The sequence below is a fragment of the Narcine bancroftii genome, chromosome 6, assembly GCF_036971445.1.
Source record: "Narcine bancroftii isolate sNarBan1 chromosome 6, sNarBan1.hap1, whole genome shotgun sequence".
NCBI classification, from domain to species: Eukaryota; Metazoa; Chordata; class Chondrichthyes; order Torpediniformes; family Narcinidae; genus Narcine; species Narcine bancroftii.
Window position 1 is genome coordinate 182,837,057 of NC_091474.1, and position 27,306 is coordinate 182,864,362.

A 27,306-nucleotide genomic window follows, 5' to 3' on the forward strand; every position below is an offset into this window, starting at 1 on the left:
GTGAATCAATTGAATGCCCAGTGCTTAGGCTTAGGTTTCCATGGTAACAACTGTTGTCTGTTAAGTGACAAAGATGGTTCTTGGTGGTTGCTAAAACAGTGCTAGCTGGTGGATGAAATCAGTGATTCAATCACAGCAGTCTGTGGAGATGAGCATTTTCGTAGACCCTCACATTGAGAAAAGGAACAACTAGAAGGGTAGTCTTCTCCTGTGGGGTGTGGGGTGTTTGGGAGAGCTCAAAAGATATATTGGTTAGGGGCCACCTCCGGTGGGGGATGACCACGAGGGGAGGTTGGTCCAGGTCAGAATTGGAAGCTCATGGCAAGCTCCACCCCCATGGGGATTCCCCCCATAATGCTCTCTCCTAAGTGCACATGTCTCTAAGTCTATAGAATCCATTATACCATATCTGGGGATTATCTGCTCTAGGAGGAGGCGAGCTACTGTAGAGGCTGTAGCATTTACTGTTGGGAAGGCTTCCACCCATCGGGTAAAGTGATCTATTACCACCAACAGATACTTCCATCTTTGGACTTGAGGTAACTCTGTGAAGTCGATCTGGATACTTTGAAAAGGGCGTATGGCTAATGGTTGACCTCCCATGGTCCCTGTCCTCATTATCTTCTTATTAATTTTTGTGCATAGGTGACAATTCTGCACCTCCTGTTGGGCCAAGGTGTAGATTCCCTTACACACATATTCTCGAAGCACTGTGTCACATAAGGCTTGGGTGCCCCAGTGGCTCTGATGATGCAGGTGTTTTAAAATATTGCGAGTTATTTCTTTATTTAGAACCATTCTTCCATCTGGTGTCTTCCATGTTCCATCAGGCAGCTGGCTTGCGCCCAGCTGAGCCATGTCCTTTTCTTCCTTAGCAGTGAAAATGGGAGCCTTCTTTATGCCTTGTCTTATTGGGATTAAGGTCAGCAAACGGACTTCTTGTTGCATGGCTGCCCTTTTGGCTTCTTCATCAGCCAGTCTGTTTCCAATTGCTGTCGGGGTATCTCCCCTCTGATGGCCTGGTATGTAGACCACTGCTATTTCCTGGGGTAATGTCAAGGCTTCTAAAGTCAGAGTAATCATCTGTTCGTGTGCCAATTCCTTTCCTCTTGATGTAATTAGACCACGCTCCTTCCAGATCTTACCAAAGGTATGCACTACCCCGTATGCGTATTTGGAATCAGTGTAAATCATTCCAGTTTTCTCTGCCAGTATTCTGAGGGCTCTCTGCAAGGCATATAGTTCACAGGACTGTGCTGACCAGCTTCCGGGTAGTCTCGTGGATTCTACTACTTTCCAAGTATTTCCTTCTATTATAGCATACCCACTTCTTCTCATTCCGTCAACACATCTGGCGGAGCCGTCAATGTAGAATTCATATCCTTCTCCCAAAGGAGTATCGCAAAGGTCTTCTCGGGTCTTGGTCTGAAGATCCGTCAACTCGACACAGTCGTGCTCCACCTCTCTCTCTGTTTCACTGCCGTATAAAAACTGAGCTGGGTTGCAGCTATTAATCTTTGCAAACTGTAGATCTTCTCCGACCATTAAAATGGTTTCATACTTTAATATGCGAGAATCAGTCAGCCATCGATGGGCAGTTTGTGTTAATAAAACACTCACAGAATGGGAGGTGTACACAGTCATCTTTCCTCCAAAAGTAAGTTTACGTGCTTCCTCTACCAACAGAGCAGCAGCCGCTACTCCCTGGATACACGTCGGCCATCCGCGAGACACTGGGTCCATCACTTTGGAAAGGAAAGCCACTGGGTGTCGCTGACCGCCTTTTTCCTGTGTTAAAACTCCCACAGCTGTTCCTTGGTTATGAGTGACAAATAGCTGGAAGGGCTGTTTTAAAGAGGGCAGAGTGAGTACCGGGGCTCGTGTCAGGCAATGCTTCAAGTCCTCAAACCATCCCTCCTCCTCCTGGGTCCATTTCAATGGATATTCATTTTCATTTGTCAGCTTTTCATACATAAACTTCACCAACGCTGAGTAGTCCTCTATCCATAACCTACAGTAACCTAAGAGTCCCAGGAATTGTCTTATTTCCTTCTTATTACGGGGTAACGGCATTCTAGTGATTCCCGCAATCCGTTCAGGGGTAATCCGTTTCTGTCCTTTACTTATCTGGTGTCCCAGATATACCACAGTTCTCTCAATGAACTGTAACTTGTTCCTGGACACCCGTAGACCCTTTTCCCCCAGATAATTCAAGAGTCTAATTGTATCTCCCCTCATTTCTTGTTCCTTGGGTCCTGATAATAGTAAATCGTCCACATACTGCATTAGTTGGGAATCATCAGATTGTGGATAGTCCGCCAGGATTTGTTCTAGCATTTGTCCAAACAGGTTCGGAGATTCAGTGAACCCTTGGGGCAATACAGTCCACCGAAGCTGTCTCCGTCTACCTGTCCATGGATTTTCCCATTCAAACGCGAACATATCTCTACTTTCCTCTTCTAATGGACACGTCCAGAAGGCATCCTTCAAGTCGATAACACTAAACCACTCATGGTCTGGGGGAATCCGACTCATAATAGTATAGGGATTAGGCACCACTGGGTGGCGGGTCTGAACAATAGCATTCAAACTTCTTAGATCCTGAACTAGGCGATAGGATCCATCTGACTTTTTCACTGGGAGTATAGGGGTGTTATAAGGTGACATGCATTCTTCTAATAGTCCGTCTCGTATTAGAATCTCAATTACCGGCTGTCGCCCTTTTCTCCCTTCCAAAGAAATAGGATACTGACGTTTCCTTACCGGCTGATGACCTGGTATTAATGTGACATGTAAAGGTGGGATGTCCAGACCTCCTCGATTTCCCTCCTTATACCAGACTCTCTCGTCAATCTGCCGTTCATCCTCTTCCTTTAGAGCACAGAGGTGGACTCGCACTTCTCCGTCCACAGGGAGAGCACCCAAACCTAGGAGAGCCTGTAAGTCCCTTCCTAGGAGGTTAAATCCAGCCGACGGTAACAACAAGAGGTCTTGTACCCCTTCTCTTTCTTCCAGTTTCACTGTTACTTGGGGAATTATTGATACCATTCTGGGAGCCCCTTCTATCCCAGAAATTTTCAAATTACTTTTTACAGGTTCAGTCCCGATTGGCACAGTTATTACACTACTTCGTTCCGCTCCTGTGTCCACCATAAACACCACCTCTTCTCCCTTGGGACCAATTTTTAGTTTTACCAGGGGTTCCCTCTTATACTTGGTCCCCAACATTTGGAACCCCTGACCCCCCTAATCTTCTTCCATAAGTTCGAGGGCACGCAATTCCCTCTTGTATCGGGGGCATTCCCTCTTAAAGTGTCCTTCCTCATTGCAGTAATAGCACTTAACGAACCTCCGGGGTCTTCCCTCTCTTGGATATCTTGGATTGTTTAGAGGAAGGTTTTGTTTTCTTTCCCCTCTGGATTCGGCATTCATCTGTCGGATAGTCTGTACCATAACCTTTGTCGCCCTCTTTTGATCTTCTTCTTCTCTCTGCACATATACTTTTTGCGCCTTTTTTAACAGGTCGCTTAGGAGTTTTTCGCTCCAGTCCTCCTCCTTTTCTAGTTTCTTTCTAATGTCCTGCCATGATTTGGAAACAAATTCAATTCGAATAAGCTGTTCACCCATTGGTGTACTAGGGTCCACGCCCGCATACTGTTGGACATTCTTTCTCACCCTCTCCAAGAAATCAGCAGGGGACTCGTCTTTCCCCTGGTGGTTCCCAAATGCCTTGGTGAAATTGTGACCCTTTGGCACAGCCTCCCGTATCCCTTTAATTGTCCACTCTCTATATTGTCTCATACTTGCCAATCCCTCGGGTGTTCGTTTGTCCCACCTGGGTTCATTTAAGGGATATTTTTGTTCATGGGGCCTGGGGTCCCCAGGTTGTTCATATTCCCACATGAGGAGGGCAGCCCGTCGAATCATCTGCCTCTCCTGGGGTGAGAATAATGTTCCCATTATTGCCTGCATCTCTTCCCACGTATATGTGTTTGGTCCCAGGAATTGGTCGAGCTGTTTGGCCAGTCCTATAGGATCTTCCAATAACTTTTTCATTTCTTTCTTAAATCCCCGCACCTCTGTACTAGTTAGGGGAACATTCACATATCCCGTTCCCCCTCCCGGTGCTCCCATAGGAACTTCCCTCAGGGGATTTAGGCTTACTGAAAACTTTGATGGTCCTGGACCAGTCTGGGATCTTGTCCAGGGTCGGTTTACCGGTGGAAGTTTAGGGTCCGACTCCCTTAATTCATTCTTTTTTTCCCGGCCCATTTCGGGGCAATCAGATTCATCACCTTTCCCCTCCGGTAATGAGCTTTCCTCGGGCGCAGTAGGCACCGGGGGAATATAAGGAGGGGGAAGGTTGTCCAGAGGTTCCCACTTCTTTTCTCCCGCTACCCTCAATTTAAAACATTTTGTTAAGGATCCTGGCCAGGGAACCCAACAAAATGCATACGCTGACTCTTCTTGATTCACCTTTGGTCTCGAATTTACATATATGTTTAATGCTTGTCTAACCCAATCCTCATCAGATCCAAATTTCGGCCACCAGACCGAGGAACCTTTAATAGGTTGTTTCGACCAAAGGAGACAATATTGAACCATCTTTTTCTTGTTTTTGTCTCGATATCTTTTACTATCCCAATTTTCAAACATTCTCCCCAAAGGGCTGTCAAGGGGAACTCCCAGGAATTGTCCTGAATTTTCAGACGAGCCCTTAGATTTTGATCCTCCCATTTTCCCACCTAGATCCGTTTATCATTGCTGAGGACCCTCTCGTTCTGGACCCTACTCCCTTCTTCTCAGACGCCTCGTCGGAGGTACTGTCCCTCCTTCGGTTACCGCTGAGGTTTCCCTGGGGTCGACCCCTCTCTTCTCGGCACTTCGTCGGAGGTGCTGTCCCTCCTTCGGTTACTGCCGAGGTTTCCCTGGGGTCTATCCTAGAGTCCCACGACAGGGTCCTCACGCCACGACAAAAGCTCTATACCTGATCTATTACGTTAGGTTTTTTTTTATCCAAACAGGTGTATCCCGTTACACCTGTTACCCAATCCCCACACCACAATCGTAAGTCGTCACTTACCGGTGTCTTCTCGGGGATTGAACCATCACCCTTCTCCTCTCCGTCTTGTCGTGTCACCTTGTCCGGATACCACTCGCTCAAGCCGCCCGAAGCAACGAGCAAGGGACTAGGAGCCGCTGAACTCAGCGGGGTGCACCACCTCCGATGTCCCTCTTCTCGCCTCCCCTCACGGCCGGAGTGTAGATCCCGGACGAGCCCCCATTTGTCAGAAATAAAACTTCTCACACATGAGTCTCTTTAAAACTGATGACACGACAAGCTTTATTTACAAGTCTGCAGAGTTGGACTCAACTGGTTTCTCACCAGTTAAGCCCCGATACATACAGTGCATTAACTTTTATACCCTTATTATTTGCCCTTCCCCTTCTTATTAATACTGTTTTAATTGGTTAGTATTACAAAAGCATTCTAAGTATAACTGCATTATTAATTATCACGTTCGTTACGTACGCTGTGAACTCTACATACACTAAATTCTGTTTCTCACACTTCTTATCAATCCTTTGTCTCCTGCATGTCTCTCACTATGACCATGAAAAGATAGGTTTAAAAAAACATATTCAGCAGATCCTTTTGTCCTTGGCTGCTAGTAAACTCTCTGTCCGTTCTGGCTTCCCTGTTTATGATTAATCATCACATTTTAACTTAAGTCTTTTTAACCTAAATTCTCTATATAACAACTAGCAGGAGTGCTGAACTTCCCTTCAGACCTGAAACCTTGAGCAGAAGCTCTTTGCTTCGTGCACTCTGATCCCTCCAGGAAGATAATGGCTTCTTGGACTCTCTTCCCAATTTCCAGTCCCATGAGGGGCAAGACCACCCCTCTATGGTTGGGGCATGCAGTGGTGCTCATGGGTGCCCCTGTAGATACCCACAATCAGTGCCCACTCCCTAACAATCCGTAACCCAATGTCAATGGTGTGCTACTATGGCCAGCCATGTCGCCCCCATTCTAGGAGGGCAGGGAACTTGGCCTGGACCACAGTTCCAACCCGTTCCCACAGTCTGGTACCAACATTGACACCTTCTGGAAGCACTCGCAAAGCATTAGCAAGCATCTGCTGGTCAGATGAATGACTCAGGGCACTCTCTTCCCAATAAGAGAGAAGGTAATAAAGAGCCCCCTGTTCTCCCAAATAAAGCAGTGGTTTGGGTAAGCATTCGCCTGACTGCTGGTGGTATTAGTCCACTCACCTGGATAGCCCTTTAGCAGAGAAGTCATGGAACTCCATTACCTCACCATGTGCCCACCTGAGATTCTTATATTTTTGGCTACTTCCCTGTTTTGGAGTGTTGGCATGGGCCCTCGTTTCAGACCTGAGACCATGTGGTCTTTGGTCAGGCATGCAGGAAGGAAGAAGTGTCATAGGTCAATTTCCTCAGGGTTATCACCATCCATCCACATATACCCATCCACTCACCAAGCGTTGATCCCCTTCCCCTGCTGGACAATGTCTCCAATTATTCCTGAGTCAAGCTGCGAGCCAAACCAGCGAGATGCTTGCAGCTTCTGTGCTTCCATCAGTTTGGAAGCTGCTTCCAAGATTTTAAAATTCCAAGTTGGTCACTTGACCTTGGGCAATCTGTAGTGCCTCTTACAATTCCCAACAGTCATGCTGCAGGGATTCTATATCTCTATCTTTCTGAGTGCCTTGACTATTTAACTTGGGCATGATGTCCCACTGGCACCCAAGTAGGGATATCAGTAACCATAGGGCTCCCCCACAATTTCATCGGGCCACAGGAAACCCCAGGTATTCCAGGTAGGAGACCACATGATTCCCTATCTTCTGCCCGAAGAGCGGGGGGTTCTAACCTGTTGATTCAACAAATTGATGTGGCATGGCTGGCAAGCCACATCACCAAACAGCTGAACCCCTGACATCATTGGTCCACCCAAGGATTTTATACTCCAACCATGGGGTCCCTACCTTATTTGTGGGTTGCCTCCTGCTGCCCCCTTTGCTGAGCAGGTACATAATAAACCATGGACCTAACAGGACACCAACACACACACTAATTATTTTCTTTCTAAGATATTTTTGTTTTTTTTTGTATTATTGTAAAGCTCAATCCAATTATATATTGAAACACAAATTACAAGAAAAAGAAAAAAAAAAGCCATGTTTAATCAAAACCCCTACCACCATACAAGTTTGAAAAATAAACTAACGTGGGTTCTATATCAAGTGAAGACAACCAGGAAATAGACAGCACAGCATCAACGCTTATAACAACCCTCAGACTTTGGATTGTGGTAATGGGCAATAAAATGGCCCCATGTCTTTAGAAAATTTGTATTTTAATCTTCAATGGCATATCTAATTTTTGTTCTAAACTTACACAAGACATAATATCATTTAAACATTGCATATGTGTAGGTGGAGTGTTATCTTGCCATTTAATCCAAATTGTCTGTCTGGTTATCAATTAAATAAAAGATGACATTTTATTGAGTTTACTCAAAATCAAATTTTATCAACTTGAAGTGATCTGAAGAGAGCTATTAAAGGGCAACTTAACCTTAAGAATCTCTGACAATATTTGAAAAATATCTTTCCAAAGTTTTTCTAAACTGGGGCAAGTCTAAAACATGTGAATCAAAGAAACCTCAGCAATTTTACATTTACACACAGTTATTAATATAATCTCCCACATGGCTAAGACCATCTCCCACTCCCACATAGTTAAGACTTCATGTGTGTCTAGTCATAACTCTTTGAACCTTGCTCGCAGCTCCATTTGTTGTGTTGAAAAGAAGCATCAGGTTCAGTGGGTTCATAGAAAGACATGTAACTTTTATTAATACATGGGCAACAAACAGAAGGATGTTAAACACTACAGAATTACTAATTCACAAAGGGCAATTCAACCTTCTCATATACTATAAACAGGGGCTCTTACACATACTCCCAGACCCCTGATCAATGGGAGGTGTGGCTCTACTACAAGCAATACTATGGCTCAGCTTCAGTGCACACCTTAGCTGTGACCCTTCCAGCGATGTTCACAGTAGCAGTGTCTGGGGCTTGGACCACGAGGCAGAGAGAGCAAATGCGCTGTCCACTCCTGTTAAATACAGGGCTAAATCGGTGTGTCTAGCCAATAATGATGCTAGGTGATTTGAATTAGCCAATGACAAGGTGTGCACTAATTAATGGCCTGCATCCACCCTTGACTGACAGGAGATGTGACTTCTGAATAATTTTCCGATGGGGGAGAATATGTGACCACCTCAATACACACATTCCAGATAGGCAGGGTGGCCACATTTCCTCCACACACAACTTTTTCATACACAACTTGTATCTCTTATTAATTAGGTATTGTTATATTTCTCATCTATCTATCTATCTATCTATCTATCTATTTGTATTTATTGTCTCTTTAATTCAATTAAATATATTATTTTAGTTGTTTTATAGATTTTTTTTCATAAAGAATCTGTTCAGCTGCAGCAAGTGAGAATTTTGGTGCATATGTATACAATGACAATAACTCATTGTGATTATCTTAATTTTCACCAACATTCTAGATGTTAAACTATTACCCTTTAATTGTACAAGTACTTTTTTATTTTGATGGCTGCAGCTTTCCTATGCTATCAGTATTAGCATCACCTGGATATACAGGGTATTTGAATTTTCCACCTAGAAATCTGAATAACCATCTAGGTCTGTTTTGAATAAAACCAGCACTTAGAATTCACATTATGAACAGTTAAAGCCTGGAGATAGTAACCACTTTAGATCTAGACCTGAGATATGTGAAATTTCATTCTCTCCAGATTTAATACTGACTGCCAGATTGTTCTCTCCCATTTTATGCTGTTTCAATATTTACCCTCAGTGATAAGATCAGATCTCATCTCTCAAGTTTATTAGGTAAATATTTGGGGGAACCAACTTTAGATAATAAATTCTTACACCTGATCCTCCTCAAAAGTGCATCAGGTATCAAATTAGTAACACACTACTCCAAGAGTCGAGGGGTCATGGACACTTTTTACTATAAGTAATCACATGATACACATAGTCTCAAGGCTATTTTTTTTAAACTTCTGGAAAGCCCAATACATGCTTTGAGTGGAATACAGTGGCCAAGCCGACAGTTCTTTTTGGCAAAATTAAAACCCCTCACAATCAACAATTAAAGTCAAAAGTCATTAACATTGTCAACACAATCTTCAAAAAAGTTTAAAATGAACCTCCTGAGAGTTGAAAGTATTAATGATATAGAGAAAATTCATTAACTAATATTCACAATATTTTCCCTAATTTTTAACAAGGTCTTGTGATGTCTCATTAAAAACAATAACATTTTATGGTTTACAGCAAAACAAAAATAAGTGGAGAGCACTGAGCATCTGCATTTGGGATTTTAACAGTTGACTGCATCAACAGTAAAGGATATTAGCCATTGCTGTTCATATTATAAATCTTCAAAACTTATTCACTATTGTTTAATATGTTGAGGGTAACTTTACTTATTTTTACTCTTTCCTGTCCTGAGACCTCTAGTGTGAGAACAAAAGAAATAGGAGCAGAAGTAGGCTATCTGACCATCAAACCTACCCTGCCATTCAATAAAATGATGCACCTGGCTATGAACTCAGCTCCACCTACCTGCCTTTTCCCCCATAACCCTTAATTCTCCTACTGTGCAATAATCTATTTGACTTTGTCTTAAATATATTTAATGAGGCAGTCTACACTGCTTCTTGGCAGAGATTTCCACAGATTCACTGGGAAAAGTAATTCCTCCCTGACTCCATCCCAAATCTGCTTAGCAGAATATTGGGTCTATGTCCCTTTATTATAATTTCACCTAACAGTAGAAACAACTTTCCTCCCTCTATTTTTCCTATCCCTTTTATGATTTTTTTTTGTTTTTATAAGATCTCATTCTTCTGAATTTCATCAAAGTTTCATGGTCTATGGTTTCCTTTTTTTAAACAGTCGTGTGACATTTGCTGTCTTCTAATCCACTAAACCTCCTGAGAGGCCATTGAATTTTGGTATATTAGCACATGCACCTCTATTATAACTTGTGCCATTTCTATCAGGACCATGGGATACATTCCATCGGGACCAGGGACCTTATCTACCTTTGGACCCACTAGTTTAATCAGCTCTACTCTTTAGTGACAGTGACTGTATCTTCATCTCCCATTTCATCTACAACATTTCTCTTTGGCATGTTACACATCCTGCACCATGAAGACCAACATAAATAGTCATTTAAAGCCTTAGCCATTTCCACATTGTCCAATATTAATTCCCCCTCCTCATCTTTCAAGGGACCCATGTTCACTTTAGCCATCCTTTTCCATTTCATATAATTGTAAAAACTTAATTTTAGTGACTGCTAGACCATTTATCCTTCCCTAACAGTAGACTGAGAGGACTTGCTTCCACAAAGCACTTTTATCCTCACACCACCTTCTTGTTCAACTGCAGAGATGCAGGATCTATCCTTCCCTTCCTGTTATTTAATGATTCAACTTTCTTGCTAAGGGAAAGAGTGATTCAATCCAACTTGATCTGCTACAATCCTTACTCCTGATCTTGTCTTCATAGCATGAAAATAAAATACAAATTGGGTAACTGGCAAATCACTTCCACTCAGTTAGCAAAGGTGACCCAAAAGTTCCACTTATCTGTCACTTTAATAATCCGTAAAACCCCTGTTATCCAGATTTCAAGCAAATGGGAAAAAAATGAAGAAAATAATTAAAATAAAATAAAATAACAGGTTAAAAAATACATAAGATCATTAAAGTATATGTTCCCTGAAGTAACACATAAATCTTTGGTGAAGGTGGGATCAAATAATCAGCCTGCAGAGTGCTTTGGTTGTGCTTTGTTCATAGCAGCTATTTGAATAAAATTGTGTGAAACAGCAATGGCATCACCCAGGATGAAGAGCTGGTTTACTATTGGGGTGACTCTCTTAAAATGTCTCCTTATCCCTGTGCAGTAAACTGGAATTCACTGTCTATGTATTGTTCAGATGGCTGGCTCCTCCCCTAGCTCAATATAAATTGTGGTTTCCTGCCTTACCTCTGATTCACCTGAGGACTATTGTGTCTACGGGCCATTGATTGTAAGCTATTAAAAGCATGTTTGTACTCTTCACTTGTCTCTGAGTGAATTCAGTCACATTTACACCCTGCTTAGTAAGAATTCCCCATGACAGACATTTTATCTGTAAACTTCGGGGGGAGGGGGTTAATTATCTAACGTTACTGTTCATCTTTTGGATGGCTCCGTGGAGGGGGAGGAACCTGCAGATGCAGTGACAGTTAACTGTTTTCAAAGAATGTGACTGAAAGTAAATTCTTTTAGGTTTATATATTCATGCAAGTGAATTTTGTTCAGTACAAGTTATTTTTGTCTTTTTTAAAAATCTTTTTATTCTTAATGTAGGCGGATTTGTTAAGCATTGTAAGAGAAAGTCTCAAGCAACCGGAAAATCCACTTAACTGGCATCTACTAATCCCCATAGGTGGCGGATATTATAGGTTTTACTTTACATCCAAGCCACTTCATCTGTGTCTTCCACCATTGTTGCAACAAAGATCAATGTAAGCTCGAGGAACAGCACCTGCTCCTCTGATAGGACACATCACACCCCTCCAAACTAACTCCGCAATCAATGTATAATTAGCTATTCCAGTCTTCTATATCGAAATTCTGACAATTTTATTCTCTCCTAATCTCTCATTTTATTTGTCTCATTCTATTAACATTCCAAATATCTACAAATTGATAAGTGATTGAGAGTTATACAGTACAGAAACAGATCTGCAGTATAAATATGTGGAGAACAGCTTCAAAGTTTCTCAAAGATGATGCTACATTGAAGCAACCATAATACAGTAGACCCCTGTTATCTGGAATTCAAACAAGCAGCAAAAAAAAATCACAGGAAATAAATAGGTAAAAAATAAAGAGTTTAAAATTGGCATGCCTCACAGTTCACCAATAAAGCAACACACAATCTCAAGGAACTGGAAAATTGACTTATCTGGCATCTACCAATCCCTATAGATGCCAAATATCAGAGGTTTTACCGTATCTATCTTAATATGCATGGCAAATCCCTTCTCTATTGGCCCTGTCATTGCTGGCTATTCAGATCCTAAGCAGTGGAATTCCTATTGAAGGTTTACTTCCTCTCAAAATCTCTAATTCCCTTTAATCTCCTTTATAAAATCCACTTCTTAGGCTAAATCTTTCATTGTCCCTCCAACATAGACAAATAAAATGTTAAAATAAGTACAAAGAGTCATAAACTAGAGATATGGTCGTACTTAGTATGTGGAATTGGATTTATCATTAATCGAAAGATTTAAGTTTACATTCCTGCACATAGAATAATTAACAATTTTTTTATGCCATCTTTGAAAGTCTGCAAAGAAGCAGAGTAATTGAACCTTCCAACAGTGGATGAAGCATTGATGCAGTGAGGTGGAAATTAATTAGAGCATAGAACATTACAAGTCCTACAGCCCATGATGTTATTCCAACCTATATATACCAAAAAGAAAATAAACCTTCCTTACCTCATAACCTATTATTTTTCTTTCATCTATGTGCCTGTCAAAGAGTTCTCTTAAATGCCCCTATTGTTCCAGCCTCAACCACCACCCTTGGCAATCCATTCAAAGCACCCACAACTCTGTGTTTATTTAAAAAAACTTACCCCTGATATTTCCCCTAAACTTTACTCTCTTCACTTTGTACAGATGTCCTCTGGTGCTTGCTACTCCTGCCGTAGGAAAAAGGTGCTGTCTGTCTACCTTAGCTATGCCTCTTATAAACTTGTAGACCTCTATTATATTGTCCTTCTTTGCTCCAAAAAGAAAAGCCTTAGCTCTCCTAACCTTACCTCATATGATCTATTTTTTCAATCCAGGCAACATCCTGGTAAATACCCTCTGCCGCCTCTCCATAGCTTCCATATCTTCTATAATGGTGATCAGAAGTGAATACAATATTCAAAGTGTGGTCTTACCAAAAATTTATAGAGATGCAACATCACTTCACAACCCCTGAACTCCATCTTCTGACAAATGAAGCCCAGCATGTTATACCATTAAGAGTTATTTTTATTATTTACATAATATATCAGAGGTGGAGCACAATTCATAATATAGAGATAGGCACAGTCATCTTCAATAGATTTTACTAATCGATCATTGCTATGACAAAGGCTATTACCCCTTTAATTTTAAACAAGCACCCAAGTGCAAGGGAATCTGATGTGCAGTACATTTAACTTATATTTAGTTATTCAGTTTAATACTTGGATAGATAAAATGTTTACAGTCTATGCCAGGAAAACTGAACCACTAATTTTATAGAAAATCTGGCCCACTATTTTTATAGAAACTAGTTGCTTGCAAACCTCACATCACCCAACACTGCTTTTATTGTTGGTGTAAGGTAGCTTGCCATTGGCCAGTTTTAGAATCCTCCAGGATAATACCAACCACTTCACACATTGGCCTGTAATTGAAATTATATTTCCATTTTCATGCTCTCCTAATGTTCAGTGATTAAAGATTGTTTTAAAAAAAATAATGACCTTATCAAAAAGATTGAAGAAAAAAAATTGATCCATTTGAGAGTATGGCATCTTACATTTATTAATGTGTGATTTATTCCAGGATTGAAGAAATCACAATATTAATGAAACATATCAATCCCAAAAGCAAAACATATCATGAAAAAGCAGGAGAAATTCATTAAATATTTCAAAACGAGAGCCCTTGCTTGAAAGAAAATTCAGCCACCACTTAGATTTTCAATGGCAGAGCACTAATTGAAAAACAGTCCCTCAAAATACAGAAGCATTGTACATAATTTCAAATTTATTTGCTTTTCTAGTAAATGTAATAGATACTTAATGAGCAAATACTGAAAAAAATTAAAAGAAAATCTAATTTGTTCTTCATTTATCTGAAGGGGACAATAATCTAGATTTCCAGCCATTCGTTTTACTTTATGCACAGTGAATATTTTTGTTGTCACAAATAAAAAAATCAAATTCAAACTTTACTTACATAACCATGTTATTGAAAATAAATTTGAAGACCAAATACAGTAAGATGTCTTCAAGGCTTAAGGCAGTGTATTATAACACTTTGTTTAGTCCATAACTGAGACATGCTCATAGATATGAATCACTATTTAATTTGATATCAGTATTTTCAGTCAATATCTATCTGGCCATTTGATAACCGAGTCATACAATGTCAAAGTTCTTGCAGACTTCAGGATACTGAACAACATCCAACACCAGCCAATCATACACAACCTTCAGTCAGGATAATGCATATATCCCAAATTCTCTTGTATCAGATTCTCAAGATATTTAGAAAACTTTCATCAACTGTGAAAAGCATTCCATGTCAAAATGTTGACAGTTTATTAGATTTTTTAATTTGTTTTTAATATAATCCAATGGTAAAGGTGATCATTAACTCTCTTGTCAGGATGAATGAAAAGTGAAGGACTAAAACTAAAAAAGTTATTGGACATTGAGTTAGAAACTTATGGAACAATTAAGGGAAGAGTCAGGTTCAGATATTGTTAAAGAATGTTATCTCCCTAAGGTTTTCATGTATTTCAATTAGTTTTTAAAAATTCATCGATTTATATTTTTTCATAATATTCAAAAATAAATGAAAAATTAAAGAATAAATCAATTCTAATCTATTAAAACAAATGAATTACATTATGTGGAAATTCTGTTTTTCACATCTTTTAATGTTTGTTACAAATTTTGGAAACTCTGATATGGAAGTTTCTTCTTCATCCTGTGCAGTAAACATAAAGATTAGCCATGCTCTGTGTTTTAATTCCGAAATCTCAAATTCAGATGAGGAGTGCAATATGCTGCTACAGTTTCCATAATTGCACATTTAGAACAAGCTCCTGATGACTTTACTACTTTTATTTTCTCACTGAAATCTGTCATCTTTTTAAAGAGGAATCAAATGAACTGAGATGTTTCACTTGAGCAGACAGAGCATATATGCTAGCTCTTCGAATGTACATCACAAAATCAACCAATTTTATCCATCATTCCCTTCCATCTTAATGAATCCATCTCATGCTCCTGCTCATTCCCCATAGACCCTTTGAAAAAAAGAAAATGGCACTGGAAACATGGCAACACTTTGGGAGCTGCACCCAGCAGACCTCTTTTTACACTCTCCAACTGCTCTTCTCTCCTAACTTTCCACTCTAACACAATTACTAACTTTGCTCTCTTAAACTATGTGGCTCGTGCTGTGTACCCTCTCCCTGTAACTCTGCAATTCTGCACTGTGACTTGCTTGTTGTGCAATGTAAGAGATGTCCAGCGTGACTGCTCTCAAAATAAACTCTGTCACTGCATCCTGGAACCTATGACTATAACCTTGAATTGAAATTCTTCTTTATTTCCAATTCTTTTCTAAAATACTATTCAAACGCCCTCTCAGATCGTATCAATTTGTTGTTTAAAGATTTTTCCCCTGGATTACATTAAATATCCATCATCTTAAATAAGCTTCCTTTAATCATCAAAACACTTTCCAGTGTGAAGAGCTTCTTACCATCAACTCTAGTAAAATACGTACTTTTATATGTATATATATATATATATATATATATATATATATATGTATGTATGTATATATATATTTTTTTATATTACTGGCAATAAGGTACAGGTTGTACCTCTTCAATCTGGCAATGCTGGGACTTGGTGTGATGTTCTGCCATTTTTTTTTTTCAGTTCATTTTATTTGAGTGGGAATGTTCTTTTAAAATAACAGATTTAACAAACTGCCTGCAGGATTTGAAATGACTGAAACTAGCAGCAAGCTTTGAACATAATGTTCCTTTTACTGAATACATTTGTAGAGTCCCTGGAGAATCCCTGGAGAAGCCAGCTGCAGAGACCATGTGATCAGCTTATTGAAAAACAAAACTGTGCATGGTTTGTTCAGGCAGCCATTTTAAGAAGACAGCACAAGTGTAATCAACTCTTAGGCCTCCTTTGTTGGAATGAGAAACCCACTTGTCTTCATTGTGTGCTTATAGAGGAATGAGAAGACCACTTTGACTTACCCACAAAAAGGGTTCTAATTGCAGAAGAAATACTGCACTCTACTTCGACTAATCCATGAAAAGGGTTCTAATTATCAGAAGAAATACTGCTCTCTTCTTTGACTGACTCACAGAAAGGGTTCTGGAAGCTTTGTGAGCATCACTTTAGTTGGCACATGTCTAAAACGAACTTTTCTTTGGAGTACTTCAACAAAGGTTTCATGTATTAATCAACATTCTGTCACCCCCAGTTTCTTTCACCCACTTCATTAATTGTTAACTTCATCTTAAGCCTGAATACCTGACCCATCCAAAACCTGCGTGTCACATTCATCTAAAGCCTGCGTGTCTCACCCATCTTAAAGCATGCATGAGATATCAATTTCAAGCCCATGTGTCATCACTGAATTTCTGAAAATGAACTTTGAACTGCCTTTTGAGAATTGGGCCTTGAGCTCTAGTGGCTTGGGGTATTCCCCACACACACACACCAGTATATTCCCCCATAGCTCTAGTGGCTTGGGGTATCCCCACACACACACCAGTAAATTCCCCCATAGCTCTAGTGGCTTGGGGTATTCCCCACACACACACCAGTATATTCCCCCATAGTTCTAGTGGTTTTGGGTATTCCCCACACACACCTCCCAATATATTCACGAGTTAAAATTTAAGTGAGATAAGAGTAGATAAATCTAGTTAAGTTAGTTAAATTAGGTGTTATATAATTGTTGATTAAAAATTAAAAATACTTTAAATGTAACACCATTTGGGCTAATTTTTTAATTGTTGCTGTCATGAATATAACAGTTGGCCATTGCTGGACCACAGGAAATGCCAGAAAACAGAAATTGACCCCTAAGGGAACACCCTATCTAAACATATCAAAGATAGAACAAAGCTTAAAACAGGAATGCTATGAGGTGGCACAGTTAGCGTAGCTTTTACAGCACCAGTGATCGGGACCAGGCTTCAAATCCTGCGCTCTCTGTAAGGAGTTTGTACTAACAGCAGCATATTCAAATGTGCCAGACCACGGGAATTGCCAGACCACGGAGCACTAGGTTAGAGAGGTACAACCTGTACTAAATTTTAGTTGATGCAATCAATATATTAATTTCAAATGAAAGTTACCTGATGTGGTAGACTGATTGAAATTCTAGCTATGAATAATCTAAAGTTCTATTATGGGAAATGCTTGATCAGATGATATATATATCACAAGGCATTTATAATTGAGAAAAATAAAATAAATCAATTCCAATTTCATATGGTTGCTTGGTTCTTGAAGCCAATTTCTGATTGGTTAAATACAATTTTATTTTATTTGTTATTTAATAACAAATATTAATCACAATGTATAAAATACTGATTAGTTCCAACATACCCTGGCATCTTTTAATATTCACATGGTAAATCCTTGCACTTCAAACTACAGCTTCTCACAATTCCTTCAGTATGATAGTTATTGTATCCCTGAAATTTAAATGAATCATTCACATAAATATTTCAGCATGATTTTTTTTTTAACTATAATGATGTAGCTTGCCATAAATAATTATTTGGGATTTTACCTGAAAACTGCTCTCAAGTTATTATGCAGTACGTTGAACAATATTTTATGCACATTCTCTACAAAACTACAAGTGCCTGGGTGTTGGAATCCAATTTATTTTTCTCCATGCCTGGCAATGGTCGTTTCATGTTCACTGAATCAATCTTGACAAGAGATTTGCAATATGTATTTGAGAATCATAGAAGTAGAATTTGTCAGATTCTTACTTCTGTCTTTATGTTGTGGGGAACATACATTTTGTATTTGACTCACAACCTTGGAAACTGAACTTGTTTTAATGCACTAATGCCAAGGAGAACTTGAGATGGTGCTGGCATGCAGAATAGAGAAAAATCCCAAGAGGTTCTCTGGGGATATTTAAAGGGTGAGAAAGGAGGGAATTAGTCCTATTAAAGATCAACATAGCCATTTTAGTGTGGTGCCACAGGAGGTAGGTGAGATTTTAAATGAATATTGCTTAACAGCTTTTATTGTGAGAAGACCAATGAATTGAAGAAAATGAGTTGCAAGGCTCTGGATCACACAAGAAGTATCAAGAAGGAGGCATTAGCAGCCTTGGAGCATATCAAAGCAGATAAATCCCTGATGAAGTGCATCCTTGCACCTCGTGGGAGTTTAGGTGAGAAATTGTAGAAGCCTTTGCTGAGATATTTAGATCAATTTTTTTGCCTCAGGTGAAATGCTGGAAGATGGCTAATACTGTGCTATTATTTAAAAAAAGGGGCAACAAGCTGGAGAACTACAGGCCAGTGTCAGTTGATATCAGTGGTCAGAAAATGGCTGGAGGAGATTCTTAGGATCTACTAGCATTTGAATAGTCATTGACTGATTGGAGCTAGCCAGCATGCCCTGCAGGATGTTGCAGAACACTTGGGTTACTTTTTCATTCAGGGGGTGGTTCATATCTGGAATGAGCTGCCAGGGGAAACTGTTGAATCTGGCACAGTTCTGACATTCAAAAGACTCATGGACAGATTTTTGGATAGGAAAGGCTTTGAAGGATATGGACAAAATGTAGGCAAGTTGATCAGTATGGACAATTTGGGCCAAACTGTTCCATTCTGTCGGAGTCTTTGACACAAACACAGTATATGGGTATAATGCTATTTGAACTATGATTTCATTCTCTTTCATTATGGAAGCAGAGATCAAAACTACAAATTGCTGCATTGTATGTTTAATTCATAGAAGAAAAAACTCTTTGCATGTTGAACACAATGCAACAAAGTATATGGTTAATTTCTATTCTATTTGCCTGGCATTGTTGGCCTCTAAGTGGGCATCCAATGTATCCAATGCAAGAAATTTGGTTACTTTTGTTCATTGCATCATTGACATTGTGTCTAAAAGATGGAATTCTTTATGTAAAACTCTGTGTTTCTCCCACTTTATGTAACATCTCAAAATTTAACTCTTAATTTAATTATTAGTGTGGACTTGGCGCTGTTGGCCTCTGCCCTGAAATTTTTTTCTTCAAACCAGGTGGTGTTACAATTGCAGACCTTGATTCTGGGTTCAGTAGATTTGAGCTGTCAATCCACACTTAAGATTTGTTTGCTCAGCGTTGCATTAATAATGGTCACGACAGGATACGTCTTAAACAGATGCAAGTGAGTAAATCAATAATGCTCACATTGTGGCAGAGAAGTAGGTTATTTTTGGCCCATTGCTTTCACACTGGTTCCCTGCTCTGCATTTCTCTCATCCAAATTCCCGTGCTTCTTATTTCCCTGTAGATCATTCTCTCTCACATATCTATCAAGTGTTGTTTGATTCTCTTGCCACTAACATTAATTTGAGGTTATTTGCAGCAGGAAATTAGCCTATGAGCATGTCTAGATGATGTGGAAGAAAACCAGAGCATCCAGCGGAATCCCATGCAGTCACGAAAAGAATATACAAATTCTACACAAACTCAATCCAGGATCAGGATTGAATCCAGGTCCGTGGATCTGTGAGACAGCAGCACTATCCATCTAACCCTAATGCCATCCCCGTGAAACAGAATGTGGGTTGCTCACAGCCCAATTTGTTTCTGACTTCTGTGCATGCTCAACTAAATGAAGAAGTCTTAAGTGACATGGAGGACTTTGGATGGGTTTTCTGACCCTGTAGATAAGCATAATTGCAGCTCAGTGTTTGAATTTATTTAATTTATGTTTAAAAATCTTGTTTATTTTAATTACATTTATTTTACATTATATTTAAACACTTTCTGTTTAAATTATTTAAATCTATTTGAAAATCTTCAATTTGATCTCTAACTATTAGATAATTTAAAATAGTTCAAAGCCATTGACACTCAGCTTGTGAATGGGGTAAAAAGTGGGCATTATGTTGGGCAACTTGGGCTGAGGCTGAATAATACACTATCTGGCTCAATTTTTTTTTAAGTGAATTTCAAAGATAAAATAAAAATGCAGTCTGCAAATACCAAAATTTGATTGCAAGAGTGACATTTTCTTTTAACTCTAATATTTGCTAATTAGTTTCATTTTTAACTCCCATTATGTCTAAATTAAATATCAAGAAATTTCAGTCCAAGTTAAGAGAAAGTGTATCTGCTGACATGATGTGGTTGAAAATAATGATAACAGAAGTTCATTCAATTTTTTTAGTACTCATTTCGAGATGAGAGGGAGAATGGAAAGATTGACATGTGCTACGTCAAGTTTCGGCCCATGAGTCTATGCCACCCAATTTGCACCCCAATAACTGACACCCCCGATACGTTTTTAATGGTGGGAGGAAACCATAGCCCTGGAGAAAACCCACACAGACATGGAGAGAATGTACCAACTCCTTACAGACAGCATGGGACCCGAACCCTGCTTCACACCCAATCGCTGGCACTGTAAAGGTGTTACGCTAACCACTACACTAATTGTGCCACTCTCCTAATGCTAGTTCTAACGCTACGTAAGGAATTCCATTGTATATTTCTTTAAATGACCTCAGTTCAGTGCTCAGAGCTGAGACAGAATTCATTCTAGACAGCCCCATATCTTTCTTAGGCCGTTGAAATTTATCTTGTCAAACAGAATTGCTCCAGTTTAGGACCCATAACTTGTATATTTTATTTTCATTTATTTTGAGCTGAGGAAGCTTCAAAAACAAAGGTTTTATTTTAAATTTTGACATATACAGCATGGTTACAGGCCATTTCTGACTACAAGTCCGTGCAGCACAACTTACACCCAATTAACCTACATCCCTGGTATGCTTCAAATGGTGGGAGTAAACCAGAGCCCCTGGGGAAAACCCATGCAGACACGGGGATAAAGTACACACTCCTTACGGACAGTGCAGGATTTGAACCACAGTCCTGATTGCTGGCACTGTAAAGGCATTGTGCTAACCTCTATGCCGCCATTGTCATGTTGCAAAAGGGGATTACATTCAAAACCCATCAAAAATTCCCCAAATTTGGAGACATTGCTTTATCTGCAATAGGGATGGGTTTTGCTGGCCGAGTAAGTCTGAATAATTGTTCTTACTGTGGTTTTTTCCAGTATGAAGGTTTGAACAATTTGAAAGCTAACATAAGAGTTTAGCTGGAGCTGCCATCTTCTTTGACAGGATATCTGCAGATACCCAGCATTTGGTGTCTTAAATTTTCTCAGAGATTGATATAAATGAAAAATAACATTTAGCAAGTCCTTGAAATTTGATTAGCAAGTGCACTTGCATTTTTTGGCAAATTATGAAGCATAATTTCCTAGTTGCAAATGTGCAATACGTTACCAAATTTCCATCTGACTTTTTCATGCTTTATTAGTTCTGGAAATCAAAACCTGCTTCTACCTTCTCCCTTACATACACTCTCATGTCATCATTTATACTGGAGATAACACTGCAAAATACTTTATGGACCAATCAGCATCTCTTTACCAAATTTTGCATTTACAAGCCACCCATAAAATGTCATCTGAAATTCCATAACTTTTTTTATTATGTTTTCTCCATTCTCTGACACTGTTAAACATATCTTGTTGCCAAAGTCATAGACTTCTTAACTTCCCTGCAGACACCAAAGGGGTGTATCCATCTGCTCTGGAGAATTTGATCCAGCAGGATTACTCCAGCAATTGGAAAGCTTTGTCCATTGTGAAATATTGCCACTTCTCAGCTGAGCAAAGCAGAAATCACCTCCCAATGAAAATGGTGTAAACTAGTCATCAGCATCCATACAGAGTATTTGGACCCTTTGGAAGCGGTTATCTTTCAGCATTTACTGATTCTGCATTTGTTCTGCACTGGCAGAGCATTAAGACAGCATGCCAATTTTATTTCAGCTTCCAATATTCAAAACAAAACATGCCTATTCAACAGTAATTTTTCTTAAATTATTGCTAAATTGAAAATTCCTTTCATATCTCATTTCTGTGTTTTCATCCATACAGAAACAGGGTCACCTAACTGAACTCCAGCCACGGAACTGCCTGGAGAACAACATCTCTCCAGAATCAGACTTGGGCAATGAGGAGACTAAAAACTCACACCAGAAGGATGACATGACAATTTCTGTGAGAGTACAATAATAAGTAAAGATCTTTATGAAAATTGAACATTCTGTAACGCATTTTGATTTTAAAATACCGAGCACCTAAGTCCGACTACCAGATTGGTGGTAACTTTGCTCTTGAATCTTGTTGAATTTGTAGTTATTTTCATTGGACACAAGGTGGAACAAAACAAAATTCAAACCACTCACTGAATTAAACATCTGAAATTATTCATACTAAAATAATACCTGCATTTCTTATAAAACTATTGGTGTTCAGTATAAGAACACCAACAAGCTTAAGCCATGGACTTCCACATGCTCTAAATTCTATCCACATTTGTTTCCTCAGCATTTGCCTAAAAGTCAGTCTGCAGAATTTGTCCTAAAAATAATTACATGCTTGAAAAAAAATTAAAGCCACTATGTAAGCTGGTAAATAACTTTAGTGTCTTCCCAAACCTTTGAGGCATGTTCTAAAAAATAGTTAATGAAGCAGGGGGCAGAAAGAGATATTACTTCGAAGAAGCCATGCACTGTCAGGAGAAATTCATCAAAGCTTTCAAAAGACAAGTTTGACAGTAAATTGTTGAGTCCATCTGCTCTGGATGAAAGTTTCAAGCTGGCAGTTAATCACAACAGTACTTTAGAATGCTGACAGGCAATTAGCAGCATATAAACAATCTGCTTTCCTACAATTCCTACTTTAGAACTAATGCCTCAGAGCACTCTGACAACACTTCTGTCACATTGAAAATTTGGATGGGCACCTTCACTGCCCTTTGGCATTTGTATTACAGTATAAAGATTACTGGAAATACTTGGCAATTTGTACACAATACAGAATATTGTCTTGGTTCTCAGATAAAGCCACTGTTACCACATTAATATTCAGAACATATGGACAGAAGCCACAACAACTAATGAAGGTAAACAAGCATTCTGAAAAACTACTCACGACAACACATAAGAATTTACATTTTCTGGATTGAAGGACAGTAATCCTTATGTAGACACACACTATTCTTCATTAGGAAGAGGATTAAATTCAATGACTCATAGTTTTAGAAGTGCTGAAGTGTACTTTAGAAGGATTTGAAAAGGAGTTTTAATCAATGCATGGTGGAATTTGCAGAAGACTTGCAAAAAAATACAGAAGATAAAAGAGCTGTAAATGCAGGTGTATGGCCATGTTGGACAGTGTTAGGGAGCAATTTAATGCTATAGCACCATAGTTTTGATAGTAGGAATTAGATATTCCAGTTTTCCAACCCTAAACAACATTGAGTTCCATTTAAATCAATCATTATGCCTGTTTTTTGCAAGTGCAATCAACAGTAAAATGTTTTGTTCTTCTCTGTGCTTTTTCTGTGTTCACAGCTCTGCAAACGCACACAGACCAGGCGGACTGAAAGATCCAGCACAAAATGTGCAGAATATTTTTTCCCGTAATCTTGTTGTCTATTCACCTAATGTCCTGGAGATCTGACAGCCTTTGATTTCCCACTCTGCTTTGAGTGATCTTTGCTTACAGCAGGGCTTTGAAGCAATGACAAAGCATTTGACACCGGCCCATATCCATTGGGAGCATCAAGGAAAACACACTGGAAGAAGCGCAGAGGAGCTGTAGAGAAAATAAAATGATTAGAATATCCATGGAGGTATAAAATTACATTTATGACTTAGATAAATTAACCAACAAACTGTAGTAATTTTGGTTTGTTATCTCTGCAAAGCCAAGCATCCAAAAAATTATATAACTTCCAATAAATATTTGTGAAACTATGTTCTAGAACCAGATATGTAATTTGTAGACATAAGTGCACATTGAGTTACTAAATGTTTTTAGCAGTGAACTTGGCTGGTGTACTGTTAGTTTTCTTGTTTTCCATCTGTGGGCTGAAATGTAACCAAAAATTAATGCGAAAGAAGAAACTCTCATCATTTGTCTTAATCAGTAGGAACTGCAATCTGAAAATAACTGCACTTATGGCTGCTTCTTGACTTAAGTCAGTGGTTTTCAAACTTTTTCTTTTCACTCTCATACCATCTTAAATCATCCCTAAGCCGCGGGTGGGCAACCTTCTTTTTAAACTCACATTCCACCTTAAGTAATCCCTATGCCATAAGTGCTCTGTGACTGGTAAGGGATTACTTCAGGTGGTGTGTGACTGGGAAGGCTAGGTTGAGAACCACTGCTCTAGACCTAATTGTTACGGAAATATTTTGCTTGAGAAATTGTCATTGGCTTATTTCCTTTGGAATTATGAAACCATGCACATAATGAGTCAATTGAGTACGATTAAAACAGTGGTTTTCAAACTTTTTAATTTCCACTCACATACCACCTTAAGCAATCCCTTAGAGCACTTATGGTATAAGGAAATAAGGAATACTTAAGGTGGAATGAGAGTTTAAAAAAAAGGTTGCCAACCCTTGCCCTTATGCCTTAGGTGCTCTGTGATTAGCAAAGGTATGTGAGTGGAAAGAAAAAGTTTGAAAACACTGATTTAAGTTTTTGGTGAATTGAAGAAAGAACTGAGAATCAGTTTTATGTGCCACATTCTACAAGAGGAGATGTACAATTAATGACACTTTTGAGCATCTCCACAATAACTGTGTTTGAGCACTGTTGAAGATGTGGGTAAAGACAGGCACACTGGACAGTTGAAACTCCTGATAGCTTATGGTTCTCATGAAGAGCTCCTCCAATTCACCACTGAATGGAGGGAATAAGATTATTTGAATAGTAGATTACTTCTAACTGATAACCACTATATATAGGAATTCACTTGAAGGAAATAATGGGCTTGGTGACATAACTACAAAAAAGCAAACACCATCAAATTCCAGTGTCCCAACTTGAACATACTATATCTGGAAATTTCCACAAGGATCCATCACTATAATTTCTGCATATTTATGATCGAACCCACATATTAATTCAATTATGAAAGCACTGATTATCACTCACTTGAAACAAAAATAGTATGAATTGATTTCAAGATATCAAGTCAGAATTTAATTGCAAGCACAACTAATGTATAATTGATAGGGATGCCATTTGAATAGGAAATTAGTGCAATGGTATCTATGAATTTTCACAATGGCGCAAGGCATTTAGGTGTAATTGTTCTAATAGCTCAAAAGTGACATCATAGCTAATATCATGAAACTTCAAGAAATTGTAATTACAACAGGGCGTAAATTAATTTTTCCAACTGAGTAAATTTTATTAAGACCTATTGGTGAAAATCATTTGTCACTTCATCCTGAAAGGTAAAAATATTTATCTTTCTAGTTGTGCAGAAATTTAGAGGTGGCAGTCCAGCAATAATTTTATTCCATATATTGTTGCTCAATAAAATAAAAGTGCATGAAAAAAAGTAGTGCAAGCATGCTCAGAAAAGAACGTTCTATGTCTAGTGAGCAGTGAATCAATGGATGACCTTTTGGAAGGTCTGCAGATAACTGAGGCATGCTACACAGTTCTGTTGTTCATGAAACATGAGGTACTGCATGAAAAAGAACAGGGCTGGCCTGCATTGCTGGCTTTATTCAAATAAAAAGATAGGATTTAATGTTCAATTAGTATGTCCAAGGTTAATTTTAACCAGGGGCATTGAAAGATTCTCTACTCCTAATGAAGATTCTGAGACAAATTAGGAGTCTCCAATTAATTACATTTTGATACGAAAAATGAAATTTCTGCAAAGCCAAACACTCAAAATGCTTATTTCAACACCCAAAAGTAAATATATTTTTCAGATAGTCAAACTTTTGATGTTATCTCTGCAATTGTATTTTGGCCTACAAAGTAAAAAGTAGTGGATTCTGTTAAAAAGATATAGATGCAAGCATTTTGTACAAATATACGCCATTACACATTTAAATTCATTTCAGGCTCAAACAGCAACTCAAACCAACCACCAGCAACATCTCCTTACATAACACATCTTCACCACTCACCCATGACATCCTGATTAAAGATCAGCACTCCTCCTTTTCCTCATAACACTAGCTTACAAGTTTCTATTTCAAGTTGCGAATTGGGAATTCCTGGTGCACGAAATCAGACCCTCAGTTTTGACTACTGAGGAAATAAACACACCTATGTTTACTGAGCGCTCTGCTTGGGACTGACATAAACTTTTCTGTCTATGTCTGCTTCTGTCCATAGAAACAGTTTGAGAGAGATACAAGATTTGTTTCTGGATAACCGAGATGAGAATGTGCAAATCTGTTTTCATAGTGTATGGTGAATTGGAGAAATGCCTTGGGAAAATTTGGTCAGATGGAACAACAGATTGGGTGACATGTTGCAGAAATAAGAGGAATATGCCAGGTCAGATACTTTTTGTATGAGCAGTATAATAAAAATAAATGGATTTGGAATGAAATTCACAGTTATATTTTACTTATATTTTATTATCAGGCAAGGTTATCCAATCACGTAACTTATTGACAATGACTTTAAATTCTGGCCAGGTCATTGGAGGTCCGCTCTGAGAAGTGGCTGTTCCATTGCAGCTAGCATGAACTCCCACGAGAAGTGACTGCCTCCAAACTGCAACTCGGCCCTACATGTGCCATAGGTCCATATGCTGCTGTTGTTGGCAGCACTCAACGTGGGGCCACTTGCCGGCATCTTGTGTCCAAACCTGTCGGTGGCATCATGCTGACCTCCACTCCTGTATCCACCAAGAATCATCTACTGGAAAGGCGATCCTATATGTACAGGAGGCTCTCTCAATAGCTAGTCACCATGGCCATCAACAGAAGCTGGCCTTACCATTTCCCTGGAACTCGCAGAGAGACTGACATCAGTGGCCCTCGGTGACCCATCTTTAGTGGTAGAAGCACCATCTTTCCTCAAACTCATCCCTGCCTCTCCTTTCCAGGGCCTGTCTTGGTCGGGTTGCGAGAGTTTGTGACGAGGCCCACGGTAGCCGAGCACTTCTGTTTCTGCTTCCACAGAATATCTGTATGTGCTGCAACTTTCCGGGGATCGCTGAAATCCGTGTCAGCCAAGAGTAGT

The 27,306-nt window shown here is 39.1% G+C and overlaps 1 protein-coding gene and 1 long non-coding RNA gene across 6 annotated transcripts in view; one reads left to right on the forward strand and one right to left on the reverse strand.

Moving 5' to 3' along the window:
- Positions 1-88: 88 nt before the first annotated feature.
- Positions 89-26,569, forward strand: LOC138736826 (uncharacterized). Of its 3 annotated transcripts, none has more exons than XR_011340604.1 (5): positions 89-197; positions 19,247-19,374; positions 22,168-22,290; positions 23,649-23,929; positions 26,449-26,569. It is a non-coding gene; the product is annotated as an uncharacterized lncRNA (long non-coding RNA). The 3 variants fall into 3 exon arrangements; XR_011340605.1 differs by lacking the exon at positions 26,449-26,569 and adding an exon at positions 19,576-19,706 and having other exon boundaries at positions 23,649-24,008; XR_011340603.1 differs by lacking the exon at positions 26,449-26,569 and having other exon boundaries at positions 23,649-24,008.
- trdn (triadin) overlaps positions 9,068-27,306 on the reverse strand; it is a 512,395-nt gene continuing 494,156 nt past the window's right edge. For 2 of the 3 annotated variants that reach the window (XM_069886891.1, XM_069886893.1), the window contains one exon: positions 20,817-23,892. In XM_069886891.1, coding sequence (XP_069742992.1) covers positions 23,738-23,892 — 155 coding nt within the window. In that variant the 3' untranslated portion in view covers positions 20,817-23,737. Of the gene's footprint in view, positions 17,665-20,816; positions 23,893-27,306 lie in introns of those variants that run through there. The other variant, XM_069886892.1, reaches the window with a different exon arrangement.